Source organism: Mustelus asterias, unplaced genomic scaffold (assembly GCF_964213995.1).
Source record: "Mustelus asterias unplaced genomic scaffold, sMusAst1.hap1.1 HAP1_SCAFFOLD_1874, whole genome shotgun sequence".
Classification (NCBI taxonomy): domain Eukaryota; kingdom Metazoa; phylum Chordata; class Chondrichthyes; order Carcharhiniformes; family Triakidae; genus Mustelus; species Mustelus asterias.
In genome coordinates, this window is record NW_027591819.1 from 55,796 (window position 1) to 72,928 (window position 17,133).

The 17,133-nt window shown below is 51.4% G+C and overlaps 1 protein-coding gene across 1 annotated transcript; it reads right to left on the reverse strand.

Moving 5' to 3' along the window:
- Nucleotides 1-4,944: 4,944 nt before the first annotated feature.
- On the reverse strand, nucleotides 4,945-7,840 carry LOC144488806 (somatostatin-1-like). Its single transcript, XM_078206907.1, has 2 exons — nucleotides 7,367-7,840; nucleotides 4,945-5,421 (listed from the first exon to the last, which is right to left on the reverse strand). Exons 1-2 carry the CDS (start codon nucleotides 7,490-7,492, stop codon nucleotides 5,239-5,241), a joined length of 309 nt encoding a protein of 102 aa, XP_078063033.1. The 5' UTR covers nucleotides 7,493-7,840; the 3' UTR covers nucleotides 4,945-5,238.
- Between the last annotated feature and the right edge of the window lie 9,293 nt (nucleotides 7,841-17,133).

The following is a 17,133-nucleotide window of genomic DNA, read 5'->3' on the forward strand; positions in this document are numbered from 1 at the left end:
GGGAGAATGTGCAAACTCCACACAGACAGTGACCCAAGCCGGGAATCGAACCCAGGTCCCTGGAGCTGTGAAGCAGCAGTGTTACCCACTGTGCTACCGTGCCGCCCCAGTATTCATCACCACAGGAAGTAGTTGATGCCAAAACATTGAGTGTATTCAAGAGGCGGCTGGATATAGCACTTGGGGCGAATGGGATCAAAGGTTATGGGGAGAAAGCAGGATTAGGCTATTGAGTTGGATGATCAGCCATGATGGTGATGAATGGCGAAGCAGGCTCGAAGGGCCGAATGGCCTCCTCCTGCTCCTATCTTCTATGTTTCACATTATGCCCCCACCCCTCCCACCTTGTTATTGACCCTTCAACTAAGGGGAACATGTCCTTTAGGGATGGAAATCTGCCGTCCTTACCCGGTCTGGTCTCTATGTGACTCCAAAGCCACAGCCAAAGTGGTTGACTCTCAACTGCCCTCTAATGAATGCCCGTGTCTCACAAATGAATAAAAAGGAACAGCTCCTACTCACCCTATCCACACCCCTCATAATTTTGTACACCCCTCAGGTCCCCCCTCAGCCTTCTCTGCTCCAAGGAAAACAACCCCAGTCTAACCAGCCTCTCTTCCTAGCTGAAACACTCCAGCCCAGGCAGCATCCTGGTGAATCTCCTCCGCACCCTCTCCAGTACAATCACATCCTTCCGATAGTGTGGCGACCAGAACTGCGCACAGTACTCCAGCTGTGGCCTCACCAAAGTTATGGTTTTATATAACCTCCCTGTTCTTAGAATCTATGCCATGACAGATAAAGGCAAGTGTCCCGTATGCCTTCTTAACTACCCTATTCACCCGTCCTCCCACCTTAAAAGTAAAGTATATTTATTCCTCACAAGTAAGGCTTACATTAACACTGCAATGAAGTTACTGTGAAATTCCCCAAGTCGCCTCACTCCAGCGCCTGTTCAGGTCAATGCATCCTAAACCAGCACGTCTTTCAGACTGTGGGAGGAAACCGGAGCACCCGGAGGAAACCCACGCAGACACGGGGGAGAATGTGCAGACTCCGCACAGACAGTGACCCAAGCCGGGAATTGAACCCGGATCCCTGGCGCTGTGAGGCAGCAGCGCTAACCACCGTGCCACCGTGCAGCCTTCAGGGATCTGTGGACAAGCACCCCAACATTATTCTGTTCCTCTGAGCTTCACAGTGTCTTACCATTCATTAAATACTCCCCTTGTCTTGTTCCAAAGTGCCTCGCTCGCACTTCTCAGGGTTAAATTCCACTTGCCACCGATCTGACCAACCTATCAATATCTTTCTGTAACCTACAAACTTCCTCACTATTAACCATTCAGCCAATCTCCATGTCATCCGCAAACTTATTTATCATCCCCGCCCCCACCCCGCCCCCCCGATATTCTCATCTATATCATTTATATACACCACAAACAATAAGGGACCCAGCACAGGTGCCTGTGGTACGCCATTGGACACTGGCATGCACTCACGCAACAGTCTTCTACCAACACCCTCTGTCTCCTACCACTCAGCCAGTTTTGGATCCAACTTGCCAAGTTAGCCTGGATCCCATGTGCTTTTATCTTCTTTATCAGTCTCCCATGTGGGACCTTGTCAAAGGCTTCACTGAAACCCAGATAGACTACATCACTTGCACCACGCTATCGAATCCCTCAATCATCTTAAGCACCTTCGATTAGAATATCCTTTAGTCTTCGACACTCACCAACAACGGGTGGCACAGTAGCACAGTGGTTAGCACTGCTGCTTCACAGCGCCAGTGGCCCGGGTTCGATTCCCGGCTTGGGTCACTGTCTGTGTGGAGTCTGCACGTTCTCCCCGTGTCTGCGTGGGTTTCCTCCGGGTGCTCCGGTTTCCTCCCACAGTCCAAAGATGTGCAGGTTAGGTTGATTGGCCATGCTAAAAATTGCCCCTTAGTGTCCTGAGATGTGTAGGTTAGAGGGATTAGTGGGTAAATATGTTGGGATATGGGGGTAGGGCCTGTGTGGGATTGTGGTCGGTGCAGACTCGATGGGCCGAATGGCCTCTTTCTGTACTGTAGGGTTTCTATGAACCAGTCGTGGTCCCTCCACGCCGACGCTATGGTTAAGAAAATCCACCGAGGCGTCTACTTTCTCAGGAGGCTAAGGGAATCCAGTATGTCCAGTACGACGCTCACCAATTTCTACAGATACACCATAGAAAGCATCCTTTCTGGATGTACCACAGCTTGGCGTGGCTCCTACCCTGATCATAGATCATGGAATCGTACAGTGCAGGAGGAGGCCATTCGGCCCATCGAGTCTGCACCGACCACAATCCCACCCAGGCCCTATCCCCATAACCCCATGCATTTGCCCTAGCTAGCCCCCCTGACACTAAGGGGCAATTTATGTGTGCTGCCTGTACTTGTAACTTCACCCTTTTAACTTCAGGATCAACTTGCTGAATCTGAACTGTGAGGTATTTCCTGAGGTTGGGGTGTCCAGAATTGAATCCAGTTTCTCCCGATGGGGTCAGTACCTCGGAAACATTCTTTCCCTCTTCTTTGTATCCCAGTCCCTCTGACATAAAGGCCAACCTTTCACTAGCTTTTTCAGTGGTCCGTTACGTCTCTTTGCAACTTACGGCACCATTTACAATGCCACCAAGCTTTGTGTCGTCAGCAACCTCGGAGTTCTCTGTCCCTCAATCTAAGTCATTTTGAAATCTACTGCAAGAGCAAAGAAGTTATGCCGAACTTAGTTCCACCTCAGCTGGAATATTGTGTACAGTTCTGGATGCCACACTGTAGGAAGGATAAGTTTTTTAAAAAAGTTTATTTATTAGTGTCACAAGCAGGCTTACATTAACACCGCAATGAAGCTACTGTGAAACTCCCCGAGTCGCCACACTCCGGCGCCTGTTCGGGTCAATGCACCTAACCAGCACGTCTTTCAGACTGTGGGAGGAAACCGGAGCACCCAGAGGAAACCCACACAGACACGGGGAGAGCGTGCAGACTCCGCACAGACAGTGACCCAAGCTGGGAATCGAACCCGGGTCCCTGGTGCTGTGAGTGCTAACCACTGTGCTACCCATGATGTGGACACATTGGAGCAGAAGATGTTTACAAGAATGGTTCCTGTTATGAGGATAGATTGGAGAGGCAGGAGCTATTTACATGGCAAATCCACCTACCCTACATATCTTTGGACACTAAGGGGCAATTTAGCATTGCCAATCCACCTAACCTGCACACCGTTGGACACTAAGGGGCAATTCAGCATGGCCAATCCACCTAACCTGCACAACTTTGGATCCTAAAGGGCAATTCAGCATGGCCAATCCACCTAACCTGCACATCTTTGGAGTGTGGGATGAAACCGGAGCACCCGGAGGAAACCCACGCAGACACGGGGAGAACGTGCAGACTCCACACAGACAGTGACCCAAGCCGGGAATTGAACCCGGGTCCCTGGAGTGTGAGGTAGCAGTGCTAACCATTGTGCCGCTGTGCTGCCCAAGTCCCACCAGACAGGGAGGGAAGTGGGGAATAATAAGTTGGTAAAGCTAACCAGCTATATGAACCTTCTGAAGTACAGGCGTGGGAGAGATAGGAATTGAAAACAGAATCAGGTGGGGGGCAGACTTGGGGATATTGGGAGAACAGAAAGACCATTCATCCCCTCGAACCTATCCCCCCATTCAATAAGATCATGTCTGAACTGTGACCTAACTCCACCGAGCCACCTTTCCCTGCATAATCTTTGGTTAATAAAAATCTACCAACCTCAGATTTAAACTTTATCTGGCACCAATTACCACTTATGGAAGAGAATTCCAAATTCCTACCACTCTCTCTTGGTAGAAATGATTCCCCATTTTGCTCTGCTGTTAATGGTTGGACTCTGTTTCCTCATCACCATAAGAGGTCTCATCACCAACCAGTGGGGAGGGTTTCTCACTCTCTCTCTCTGTTCCCCTTAATATCATAGAATCACATTTGCACATTCTCCCTGTGTTTGTGCAGATCATAGAATCATAGAAACCCTACAGTGCAGAAGGAGGCCATTCGGCCGATCGAGTCTGCACCGACCACAATCCCACCCAGGCCCTACCCCCGCATATTTACCCGCTAATCCCGCTAACCTACGCATCTACAGAACTCTAAGGGGCAATTTTTAACCTGGCCAATCAACCTAACCCGCACATCTTTGGACTGTGGGAGGAAACCGGAGCACCCGGAGGAAACCCACACAGACACGAGGAGAATGTGCAAACTCCACACAGACAGTGACCCGAGCTGGGAATCGAACCCGGGACCCTGGAGCTGTGAAGCAGCAGTGCTAACCACTGTGCTACCGTGCAGGTTCGGGGGACTGGCTATGCTAAATTGTCCCTTAGTGTCCAAAGATGTGCAGGTTAGGTGGATTGGCTATGCTAAATTGCCCCTTAGTGTCCAAAGCTGTGCAGGTTAGGGGGATTGGCCATGCTAAATTGTCCCTTAGTGTCCAAAGATGTGCAGGTTAGGTGGATTGGCCATGCTAAATTGCCCCTTAGTGTCCAAAGATGTCCAGGTTAGGTGGATTGGCTATGCTAAATTGCCCCTTAGTGTCCAAAGATGTGCAGGTTAGGGGGATTGGCCATGCTAAATTGCCCCTTAGTGTCCAGAGATGTGCAGGTTAGGTGGATTGGCCGTGCTAAATTCTCCCTCAGTGTTACCCGAACAGGTACCGGAGTGCGGCGACTAGGGGATTTTCACAGTAACTTCATTGCAGGGTTAATGTCAGCCTACTTGTGACACTAATCAGTCAATCAATAAATAAACAGTGTTACCAACTTATTATTAACCACTTCCCTCCCGGTCTGGTGGGGAGTGTATTTGTGGAGGATTTTTGTTGTGCGGATGGATTCCGGGCAGAGAAAAAATGAACACCAGCCTTGAAATTTGCCAGGAAAAAAAAGATATTTTATTGTTCGAGGAACAGTCCGATGCAAACAAGCCAATCATTTACAAACACCCTAGGTAAAAACACAGAAAGATCTGCAGCAGAGACAATTGTACAAACAATCTTGAGAGAGATGAGAGGGAGGGGGAGAAAGATCTTCATGAGGACTCTGTTTTGCACTGGTTGACTTGGAGATGATTTTCACTCTTCTAAGGGGAGTCAGGAAGAGGGAGGAATTTTTGGAACTTCTCCCTCCCCTCTTTCTCTCTCTCTCTCCCTCTGCCCCTCTGCCCAGTTAACAAGAGGTGAAGGTTTTCCAGAAGAAGTTCTTGCAGCCGGCTTTCCGGTCCCGCGGGGAGTTCCAGCGGCGGAAGAGTTCATCCTGAGGCAGCTCCCGTCTCTCGGGGTTGGGCAGCTCCCTGTCGCCGGGGCGCAGCAGCTCAGAAAGCAGTTTCAGCACCATCTCCCTGGAGAGCTCCTGTCAAGGCAACAAGAAGGACATTCAGCAACCTCAGCATGTTCCCCTCTCCTCCAGGACCCCCCCGGCAAACACCCTTCACCTGACAGCCACTGTCTCAATGTAGGAAACAGGACACAAACTCCAGCCCACGTCCCCCCACTCCCGTGCACAGAAAGATCCCACAAATGTAGCCCCTACACAGATGTGTATTTCCTTTCAGTGATATTGGATGAGGGATGAATATTGCCCCTCGCCCCCCCTCCCCCCCCCGGACCCTGGGGAGAATATTGCCCCCCCCCAATCCTTTGTCAGTCCCCCAACTTTTCAAAAGTTGGCTGTGGGATCGACTCGAGGGACAAGATGGGGAATTGATTTTGCAACTCATTCCCGACGCTCCCCCTCAGCACTGACCCTCTGACAGTGCGGCGCTCCCTCAGCACTGACCCTCTAACAGTGCGGCGCTCCCTCAGCACTGACCCTCTGACAGTGCGGCGCTCCCTCAGCACTGACCCTCTGACAGTGCGGCGCTCCCTCAGCACTGACCCTCTGACAGTGCGGCGCTCCCTCAGCACTGACCCTCTGACAGTGCGGCGCTCCCTCAGCACTGACCCTCTGACAGTGCGGCGCTCCCTCAGCACTGACCCTCTGACAGTGCGGCGCTCCCTCAGCACTGACCCTCTGACAGTGCGGCGCTCCCTCAGTACTGACTCTCTGACAGTGTGGCACTCCCTCAGCACTGATTCTCTGACAATGCGGCACTCCCTCAGCACTGACCCTCTGACAGTGCGGCACTCCCTCAGCACTGACCCTCTGACAGTGCGGCGCTCCCTCAGCACTGACCCTCTGACAGTGCGACGCTCCCTCAGTAATGACTCTCTGACAGTGTGGCACTCCCTCAGCACTGACTCTCTGACAATGCGGCACTCCCTCAGCACTGACCCTCTGACAGTGCGGCACTCCCTCAGTACTGACCCTCTGACAGTGCGGCACTCCCTCAACACTGACCCTCTGACAGTGCGGCACTCCCTCAACACTGACCCTCTGACAGTGCAGCGCTCACTCAGCCCTGACCCTCTGACAGTGCGGCACTCCCTCAGCACTGACCCTCTGACAGTGCGGCACTCCCTCAACACTGACCCTCTGACAGTGCGGCACTCCCTCAACACTGACCCTCTGACAGTGCGGCGCTCACTCAGCCCTGACCCTCTGACAGTGCGGCACTCCCTCAGCACTGACCCTCTGACAGTGCGGCACTCCCTCAGCACTGACCCACTGACAGTGCGGCGCTCACTCAGCACTGACCCTCTGACAGTGCAGCACTCCCTCAGCACTGACCCTCTGACAGTGCGGCACTCCCTCAGCACGGACCCTCTGACAGTGCAGCACTCCCTCAGCACGGACCCTCTGACAGTGCGGCACTCCCTCAGCACTGACCCTCTGACAGTGTGGCACTCCCTCAGCACTGTCCCTCTGACAGTGCGGCACTCCCTCAGTCCTGACCCTCTGACAGTGTGGTGTTAATCCAGCGCCCTCACACTTTCACTCAGTAACCCCTCTTCCCCAGCACCCTGTGTTACTGACTGTATCTCCACTGATGCTAATCCACCTGCCTCACACTGTCACTCAGTAACTGCTCTCCCCCCAGCGCCCTGTGTTACTGACTGGATCTCGACTGATATTAATCCACCTGCCTCACATTGTCACTCAGTAACCCCTCTCCCCCCAGCACCGTGTTACTTCCTGACAGTATCTCGACAGATGTTAATCCAGCTGCCTCCCATATTTCATCTAATACTTTAAAAATAAATACATGTGTAATTCAGAGTAATTAATAATTCAGCCTTATTAAGTTATGCAAAGTGCTGGATCTTAACAGGGTTAAATGGGAGCGCAGAATGGAGAGTCTGGGGTTAATCTGTGCCGTCCGTAGCAGGATGGAGATTTGATCGCGGAGTTCCCTTACCTCTTTGCCCTCCTGCTTCCTCTCCTGTAGGATATCGGACAGACCCTCCCCTCTGGCCGTTCCCCTCAGCAACAGCAGCGCGACAGAGACCAGAGTGAGGAGAACTTGAGCCTGCGATCTGGACATCTCGGCCTGAAATTTTCTTCTGGAGCAGTCGGAGATGGTGAAAACTCTGGTCAGGTCCTGTGAGCGGGAGACGGGCTTCTCCGACCGACTCCAGCCCCGCGTTTTAGCTGGTTTATATACCCCCCTCGGGTGAGGCAGCAGTCACGTCAGCAGAGGCAAAGCCCCCCAACACTCATCACTCTGTGATTGGTGCTATCATTTCATTGGACACACACTGCATCAGTCAGTGCAGAGTCCCGTCACACAGTGAACAGAAACAACACTCTGCTTTTGATATGATTTCTGTTTTGTGCCCCCCTCCACGGCGATGTGAGTAAGCCGAGATTGTTCATCGTACACCTGAAGGTTAATTACCCACAGTTCCAAAACTGCCACACGCTTCCCACCCCCACTCAGCCTAATGGGCCAATTTCCAGATGGAAACTTGGACAACGGGATATTCTGCTGCATGTGCATCACAGAGTCACGCTGGCACTACATGTTCATACATTTCAGGGCTATTTGGGCAGTGATCAGGAGCAGGAACCCTGGCTGAATTCCCCTCTCTCTCTAACCCAGGGATCACTGGACAGTGATCAGGAACCCTGGCTGATTTCCCCCCCTCTCTCTAACCCAGGGATCACTGGACAGGGATCAGAAGCAGGAACTCCTGGCTGATTTCCCCTCTCTCTCTAACCCAGGGATCACTGGACAGTGATCAGGAGCAGGAACCCTGGCTGATTTCCCCTCTCTCTCTAACCCTGGGCTCACTGGACAGGGATCAGGATCAGGAACCCTGGCTGATTTCCCCTCTCTCTCTCTCTAACCCAGGGATCACTTGACAGTGATCAGGAGCAGGAACCCTGGCTGATTTCCCCTCTCTCTCTCTCTCTCTCTCTCTAACCCAGGGATCACTGGACAGTGATCGGGAGCAGGAACCCTGGCTGATTTCCCCTCTCTCTCTAACCCAGGGATCACTGGACAGTGATCAGGAGCAGGAACCCTGGCTGATTTCCCCTCTCTCTCTCTCTAACCCAGGGATCACTTGACAGTGATCAGGAGCAGGAACCCTGGCTGATTTCCCCTCTCTCTCTCTCTCTCTCTCTAACCCAGGGATCACTGGACAGTGATCGGGAGCAGGAACCCTGGCTGATTTCCCCTCTCTCTCTAACCCAGGGATCACTGGACAGTGATCAGGAGCAGGAACCCTGGCTGATTTCCCCTCTCTCTCTCTAACCCAGGGATCACTGGACAGTGATCAGGAGCAGGAACCCTGGCTGATTTCCCCTCTCTCTCTAACCCAGGGATCACTGGACAGTGATCGGGAGCAGGAACCCTGGCTGATTTCCCCTCTCTCTCTAACCCAGGGATCACTGGACAGTGATCAGGAGCAGGAACCCTGGCTGATTTCCCCTCTCTCTCTCTAACCCAGGGATCACTGGACAGTGATCAGGAGCAGGAACCCTGGCTGATTTCCCCTCTCTCTCTAACCCAGGGATCACTGGACAGGGATCAGGAGCAGGAACCCTGGCTGATTTCCCCTCTCTCTCTCTTTCTCACTAACCCAGGGATCACTGGACAGTGATCAGGAGCAGGAACCCTGGCTGATTTCCCCTCTCTCTCTCTCTCTCTCTAACCCAGGGATCACTGGACAGTGATCGGGAGCAGGAACCCTGGCTGATTTCCCCTCTCTCTCTAACCCAGGGATCACTGGACAGTGATCAGGAGCAGGAATCCTGCCTGATTTCCCCTCTCTCTCTCTAACCCAGGGATCACTGGACAGTGATCAGGAGCAGGAACCCTGGCTGATTTCCCCTCTCTCTCTCTCTCTCTAACCCAGGGATCACTGGACAGTGATCGGGAGCAGGAACCCTGGCTGATTTCCCCTCTCTCTCTCTAACCCAGGGATCACTGGGCAGTGATCAGGAGCAGGAACCCTGGCTGATTTCCCCTCTCTCTCTCTCACTAACCCAGGGATCACTGGACAGTGATCAGGAGCAGGAACCCTAGCTGATTTCCCCTCTCTCTCTAACCCAAGGATCACTGGACAGTGATCAGGAGCAGGAATCCTGCCTGATTTCCCCTCTCTCTAACCCAGAGATCACTGGACAGGGATCAGGAACAGGAACCCTGGCTGATTTCCCCTCTCTCTCTCTAACCCAGGGATCACTGGACAGTGATCAGGAACAGGAACCCTGGCTGATTTCCCCTCTCTCTCTCTAACCCAGGGATCACTGGACAGTGATCAGGAGCAGGAACCCTGGCTGATTTCCCCTCTCTCTCTAACCCAGGGATCACTGGACAGTGATCAGGAGCAGGAACCCTGGCTGATTTCCCCTCTCCCCAATCCAGGGATGACTGGACAGTGATCAGGAGCAGGAACCCTGGCTGATTTCCCCTCTCTCTCTAACCCAGGGATCACTGGACAGTGATCGGGAGCAGGAACCCTGGCTGATTTCCCCTCTCTCTCTAACCCAGGGATCACTGGACAGTGATCAGGAGCAGGAACCCTGGCTGATTTCCCCTCTCCCCAATCCAGGGATGACTGGACAGTGATCAGGAGCAGGAACCCTGGCTGATTTCCCCTCTCTCTCTAACCCAGGGATCACTGGACAGGGATCAGGAGCAGGATCCCTGGCTGATTTCCCCTCTCTCTCTCTCTCTCTAACCCAGGGATCACTGGACAGTGATCGGGAGCAGGAACCCTGGCTGATTTCCCCTCTCTCTCTCTCTCTAACCCAGGGATCACTGGACAATGATCAGGAGCAGGAACCCTGGCTGATTTCCCCTCTCTCTAACCAAGGAATCACTGGACAGCAATTGGGAGTGAGAAGCTTCGATATAGAACTGTCCAGTGAAGATTCGATGAAACTAAATAACCTAGCTGATAACAGGAATACAATTGGATTCTCAGCACTGATTGAGCCAGACATTTGCAGATATGGGGCAGAGAGGTTCTGAATAGACAGGCGATTCAGTTAAGGCAGTAAAATCTCCCAATGTGAGCGGTTGTTTTCACAGTCACCCTGTGCCCAGACCTAAAGAGCCTTCCTACTTTCAGATTCATCTCATTTACTTCGCCACTAAAAATGAGCAATGCTCTCGGGCTAACATCTTTCAATTTATTTTTGCTTTTCTTTAATTATAATGTCCATCCTCAGGCAGTCAGATTTTCTGTTGTTTTAAAAATAAAAATAACATCATTTCTGTTCAGGGACTGCAAATTGCGTGGGTCCTCGAAACACTTGCAGAAATGTCTCTTGGACACAGGGCTTAGAATCATCGTGGAATCCCTACAGTACAGAAGGTGGCCATTCAGCCCATCGAGCCAGCTCCGACAACAATCCCACCCAAACACCATCTCCGTGACCCCACGTATTTACCTGCTAGTCCCCCTGACACTAAGGGGCAATTTAGCACGGCCAATCCACCTAACCTGCACATCTTTGGACACTAAGGGGCAATTTAGCATGGACAATCCACCTAACCTGCACATCTTTGGACACTAAGGGACAATTTAGCATGGCCAATCCGCCTAACCTGCACATCTTTGGACATTAAGGGACAATTTAGCATGGCCAATCCGCCTAACATGCACATCTTTGGACATTAAGGGACAATTTAGCATGGCCAATCCACCTAACCTGCACATCTTTGGACACTAAGGGACAATTTAGCATGGCCAATCCGCCTAACCTGCACATCTTTGGACACTAAGGGACAATTTAGCATGGCCAATCCACCTAACCTGCACATCTTTGGACACTAAGGGACAATTTAGCATGGCCAATCCACCTAACCTGCACATCTTTGGAGTGTGGGAGGAAACCCATGCAGACATGGGAAGAATGTGCAGTCTCCACACCCAGTGACCCGAAGCGAGGATTGAACCCGGGTCCCTTGCGCTGTGAGGCAGCAGTGCTAACCCACTGTGACACTTCTTCTCCCTGGGACAACTTTTAAATGATCTGTTTTTCGATCCTGGTCTCCAGACCGGAGAAGTGAACCGCAGGAGGAAATATAAACTGACATCTTTCACCACCTGCCAGACAAAAGAGGGAGAACTTTGTGTTGTGGTTTTTTTCAAATCAAGAAGAATCCCTTTCGCAAGGCGGGGAGGATGAGGCACCCAATATCCCCACAGCACAGCAAGATCCCACAAACTGTCACAAGGCAAGTGAGCGGACCACCTGTCCCGGGAGAGACCTCGCTGACCGCCACACGTCTCACCCCCACCCCAGCCGCCGCCTTTCATTCAGCCTCCGGCAGCCCACCCGACTTTGTGCAAGGGCTGGCGGGCTATTCGACTGGGAAGGGCATTCACCACCCGTCCCGGTGCCCACACAGCGCTTGCATGGATGCTGTTAGAATTATAGAGTCATAGAGGTTCACAGCATGGAAACAGGCCCTTCGGCCCAACTTGTCCATGCCGCCCTTTTTTTTTTAAAAACCCCTAAGCTAATCCCAATTGCCCGGGTTTGGCCCATATCCCTCTATACCCATCGTATCCATGTAACTATCTAAATGCTTTTTAAAAGACAAAATTATACCCGCCTCTACTACTACCTCTGGCAGCTTGTTCCAGACACTCACCACCCTCTGTGTGAAAAAATTGCCCCTCTGGACACTTTTGTATCTCTCCCCTCTCACCTTAAACCTATGCCCTCTAGTTTTAGACTCCCCTACCTTTGAGAAAAGATATTGATTATCCTCCTTGTCTACGTCCCTCATTATTTTTTAGACCTCTATAAGGTCACCCCTCAGCCTCCTACGCTCAAGAGAAACAAGTCCCAGTCTATTCAGCCTCTCTTTATAACTCAATCCATCAAGTCCCGGTAGCAACCTAGTAAATCTTTTCTGCACTCTTTCTAGTTTAATAATATCCTTTCTATAATAGGGTGACCAGAATTGCACACAGTATTCCAAGTGTGGCCTTATCAATGTCTTGTACAACTTCAACAAGACGTCCCAACTCCTGTATTCAATGTTCTGACCGATGAAATCAAGCATGCCGAATGCCTTCTTCACCACTCCGTCCACCTGTGACTCCACTTTCAAGGAGCTATGAACATGTACCCTTAGATCTCTTTGTTCTGTAACTCTCCCCAACACCCTACCATTAACTGAGTAAGTCCTGCCCTGGTTCAATCTACCAAAATGCATCACCTCGCATTTGTCCAAATTAAACTCAATTTGCCATTCGTCAGCCCACTGGCCCAATTGATCAAGATCCCATTGCAATTGGAGATAACTTTCTTCACTGTCCACTGTGCCACCAATCTTGGCGTCATCTGCAAACTTACTAACCATGCCCCCTATATTCTCATCCAAATCATTAAATTAAAGGCAAATAACAGTGGACCCAGCACTGATCCCTGAGGCACACCGCTGGTCACAGGCCTCCAGTTTGAAAAACAACCCTCTACAACCACCCTCTGGCTTCTGTCAAGAAGCCAATTTTGTATCCAATTAGATACCTCACCCTGGATCCCGTGAGATTTAACTTTATGCAACAACCTACCATGCGGTACCTTGTCAAAGGCCCTGCTAAAGTCCATGTAGACAACATCAACTGCACACTGTTCCGGGACTATTCGGTGGCAGAGACCAGCAACAAGCCCACACCGGGGAGGGAGCTGTGTGCCTGAAACTACAACTGGGTCATTGCACCTCAGTGCAGCCAGAGTAAAACCTCTGGATTTACTAATGGGATCTTCCACTGGGAATCTGCTACACAGCTCCGCCCCGGGGGGCGGGACACACAGCTCCACGCTGGGGACACATGCAGCTCCGCCCCGGGGGGCGGAGACACAGCTCCGCACTGGGGACACACACAGCTCTGCCCTGCGGGGGGGGGGGGGGGGGGGGGGGACACAGCTCCGTGCCGGGAACACAGCTCAGGATAAGTGTCCGATTATTTAGGACAGAGATGTGGAGAAATGAACTCGAAGGGTTGTGAATCTCTGGAATTCTCTGCCCCAGAGGGTTGTAGATGCTCCATCGTGGGATATATTTAAGACTGTGGGATAGACAGAATTTTGGTCTCTTGGAGAATCTTGGGTTTTAACTCAAGATCCAAACACCAAGATCAGCCATGATAGCATTGAATGGCAGAGCAGGCTTGATGGGCCAAATGGTCTGCTGCTGTTTCTTCTGTTCTTGAGAAAGAGTGGGAGCTCCAGGCCCTCATCGCAAGCCCCAATAGAGGCTGGGCTCCGCACAGTGTGTGCACGATGGGACTGTTACCCTTCACCCATTTAAACTGTCAGCGGGCAGGACACAGATTAAACATAAACCCTCACACGCGCGCGCTGTAGCACGCGCGCTCTGTAGCACGCGCGCTCTGTAGCACGCGCGCTCTGTAACACACACACATGCACGTACTCCAACACATGCATGCATATAGAATCACATATACACTCAGACACACATACTCAACACACATACACACTCATGCACTCACATACAAACACACATGCAGTCATGAGACACACATTCAAATAGATATACAAAGACATTGAGACAGTCGTACAGATGCACACACACTCATACAGATGCACACACACTCATACAGACACATACACACAGGCATATAGACGCAAACACATGAAACACACTCGTACACACAGCCTCATATCAATTCACACTTCGACGCAGTCATATAGACACACACTCACTTACACACCCTCCCACTGTTAGACACACAGACACATCCTCCCACTGATGTGAATACACGTGTGTACACACACACTCCCTGTGACAGTAGGTCACACCAGTAGGTCACACGTGTGTACACACACACTCCCTGTGACAGTAGGTCACACACAGTCAGACACACACACACAGTCAGACACACACACACAGTCAGACACACACACACAGTCAGACACACACACACAGTCAGACACACACACAGTCAGACACACACACACAGTCAGACACACACACACAGTCAGACACACACACACAGTCAGACACACACACACAGTCAGACACACACACAGTCAGACACACACACACAGTCAGACACACACACACAGTCAGACACACACACAGTCAGACACACACAGAGTCAGACACACACAGAGTCAGACACACACACAGTCAGACACACACACAGTCAGACACACACACAGTCAGACACACACACACACACACACACAGTCAGACACACACACACACAGTCAGACACACACACACACACAGTCAGACACACACACACACACACAGTCAGACACACACACACACACAGTCAGACACACACACACACACAGTCAGACACACACACAGTCAGACACACACACACACAGTCAGACACACACACACACAGTCAGACACACACACACACACAGTCAGACACACACACACACACAGTCAGACACACACAGTCAGACACACACACACACAGTCAGACACACACACACACAGTCAGACACACACAGTCAGACACACACACACACACAGTCAGACACACACACACACACAGTCAGACACACACAGTCAGACACACACACACAGTCAGACACACACACACAGTCAGACACACACACACAGTCAGACACACACACAGTCAGACACACACACACAGTCAGACACACACACACAGTCAGACACACACACACAGTCAGACACACACACACAGTCAGACACACACACAGTCAGACACACACACAGTCAGACACACACACACACACAGTCAGACACACACACACACACAGTCAGACACACACACACACACAGTCAGACACACACACACACACAGTCAGACACACACACACACAGTCAGACACACACACACACACAGTCAGACACACACACACACAGTCACAGACACACACACACAGTCACAGACACACACAGTCACAGACACACACACACAGTCAGACACACACACACAGTCAGACACACACACACACACAGTCAGACACACACACACACACAGTCAGACACACACACACACAGTCAGACACACACACACACAGTCAGACACACACACACACAGTCAGACACACACAGTCAGACACACACAGTCAGACACACACAGTCAGACACACACAGTCAGACACACACACACACACACAGTCAGACACACACACACACACAGTCAGACACACACAGTCAGACACACACACACAGTCAGACACACACACAGTCAGACACACACACAGTCAGACACACACACAGTCAGACACACACACACAGTCAGACACACACACACAGTCAGACACACACACACAGTCAGACACACACACAGTCAGACACACACACACAGTCAGACACACACACAGTCAGACACACACACAGTCAGACACACACACAGTCAGACACACACACAGTCAGACACACACACAGTCAGACACACACACACACACAGTCAGACACACACACACACACAGTCAGACACACACACACACAGTCAGACACACACACACACACAGTCAGACACACACACACACAGTCACAGACACACACACACAGTCACAGGCACACACAGTCACAGACACACACACACAGTCAGACACACACACACACACAGTCAGACACACACACACACACAGTCAGACACACACACACACACAGTCAGACACACACACACACAGTCAGACACACACACACACAGTCAGACACACACACACACACAGTCAGACACACACACACACACACAGTCAGACACACACACACACACAGTCAGACACACACACAGTCAGACACACACACACACACACAGTCAGACACACACACACACAGTCAGACACACACACACACACAGTCAGACACACACACACACACAGTCAGACACACACACACAGTCAGACACACACACACAGTCAGACACACACACACAGTCAGACACACACACACACAGTCAGACACACACACACAGTCAGACACACACACACAGTCAGACACACACACACACAGTCAGACACACACACACAGTCAGACACACACACACAGTCAGACACACACACACAGTCAGACACACACACAGTCAGACACACACACAGTCAGACACACACACAGTCAGACACACACACAGTCAGACACACACACAGTCAGACACACACACAGTCAGACACACACACAGTCAGACACACACACAGTCAGACACACACACACACACACACAGTCAGACACACACACACACACACACACAGTCAGACACACACACACACACAGTCAGACACACACACACACACACAGTCACAGACACTCTCTGTAACAGTAGCTCACACCAGCAGAGACAGAGTTCCCCCTCCTGCCAGTACACAGACTCACGGGCACAGTCTTGCCACTCAGCCTGTTTCCTGCACCTTGGGTTGGAAGTCACCATCAGCAGCTGAGTCTGGAGACTGGGCAAGGAGAGGACTCACCCCGCGGGGGACAGGAAGCAGGAGAACCAGAGTTTCCAAGATCGAGTAAGACAGGAGAGGAACCATACAATTTGTGAAGCTTTATTCGTATATTCTGCTGTTGAACAGCCTTGTAACAGGATCCAGAGATACAAGAGTTAGCGACCCCCTCGCAGACAGCACGCCCCATCAGACCCAGACTGCTAAGGACACTCCCCAGAGGGTGGGCTGTGAAGGGGTGAGGGGGGGGGGGGGGGGGTGGAGTGTTAATAATGATTTGGGAGTGCCAGTCTGGGGAGGGGGTCTGAA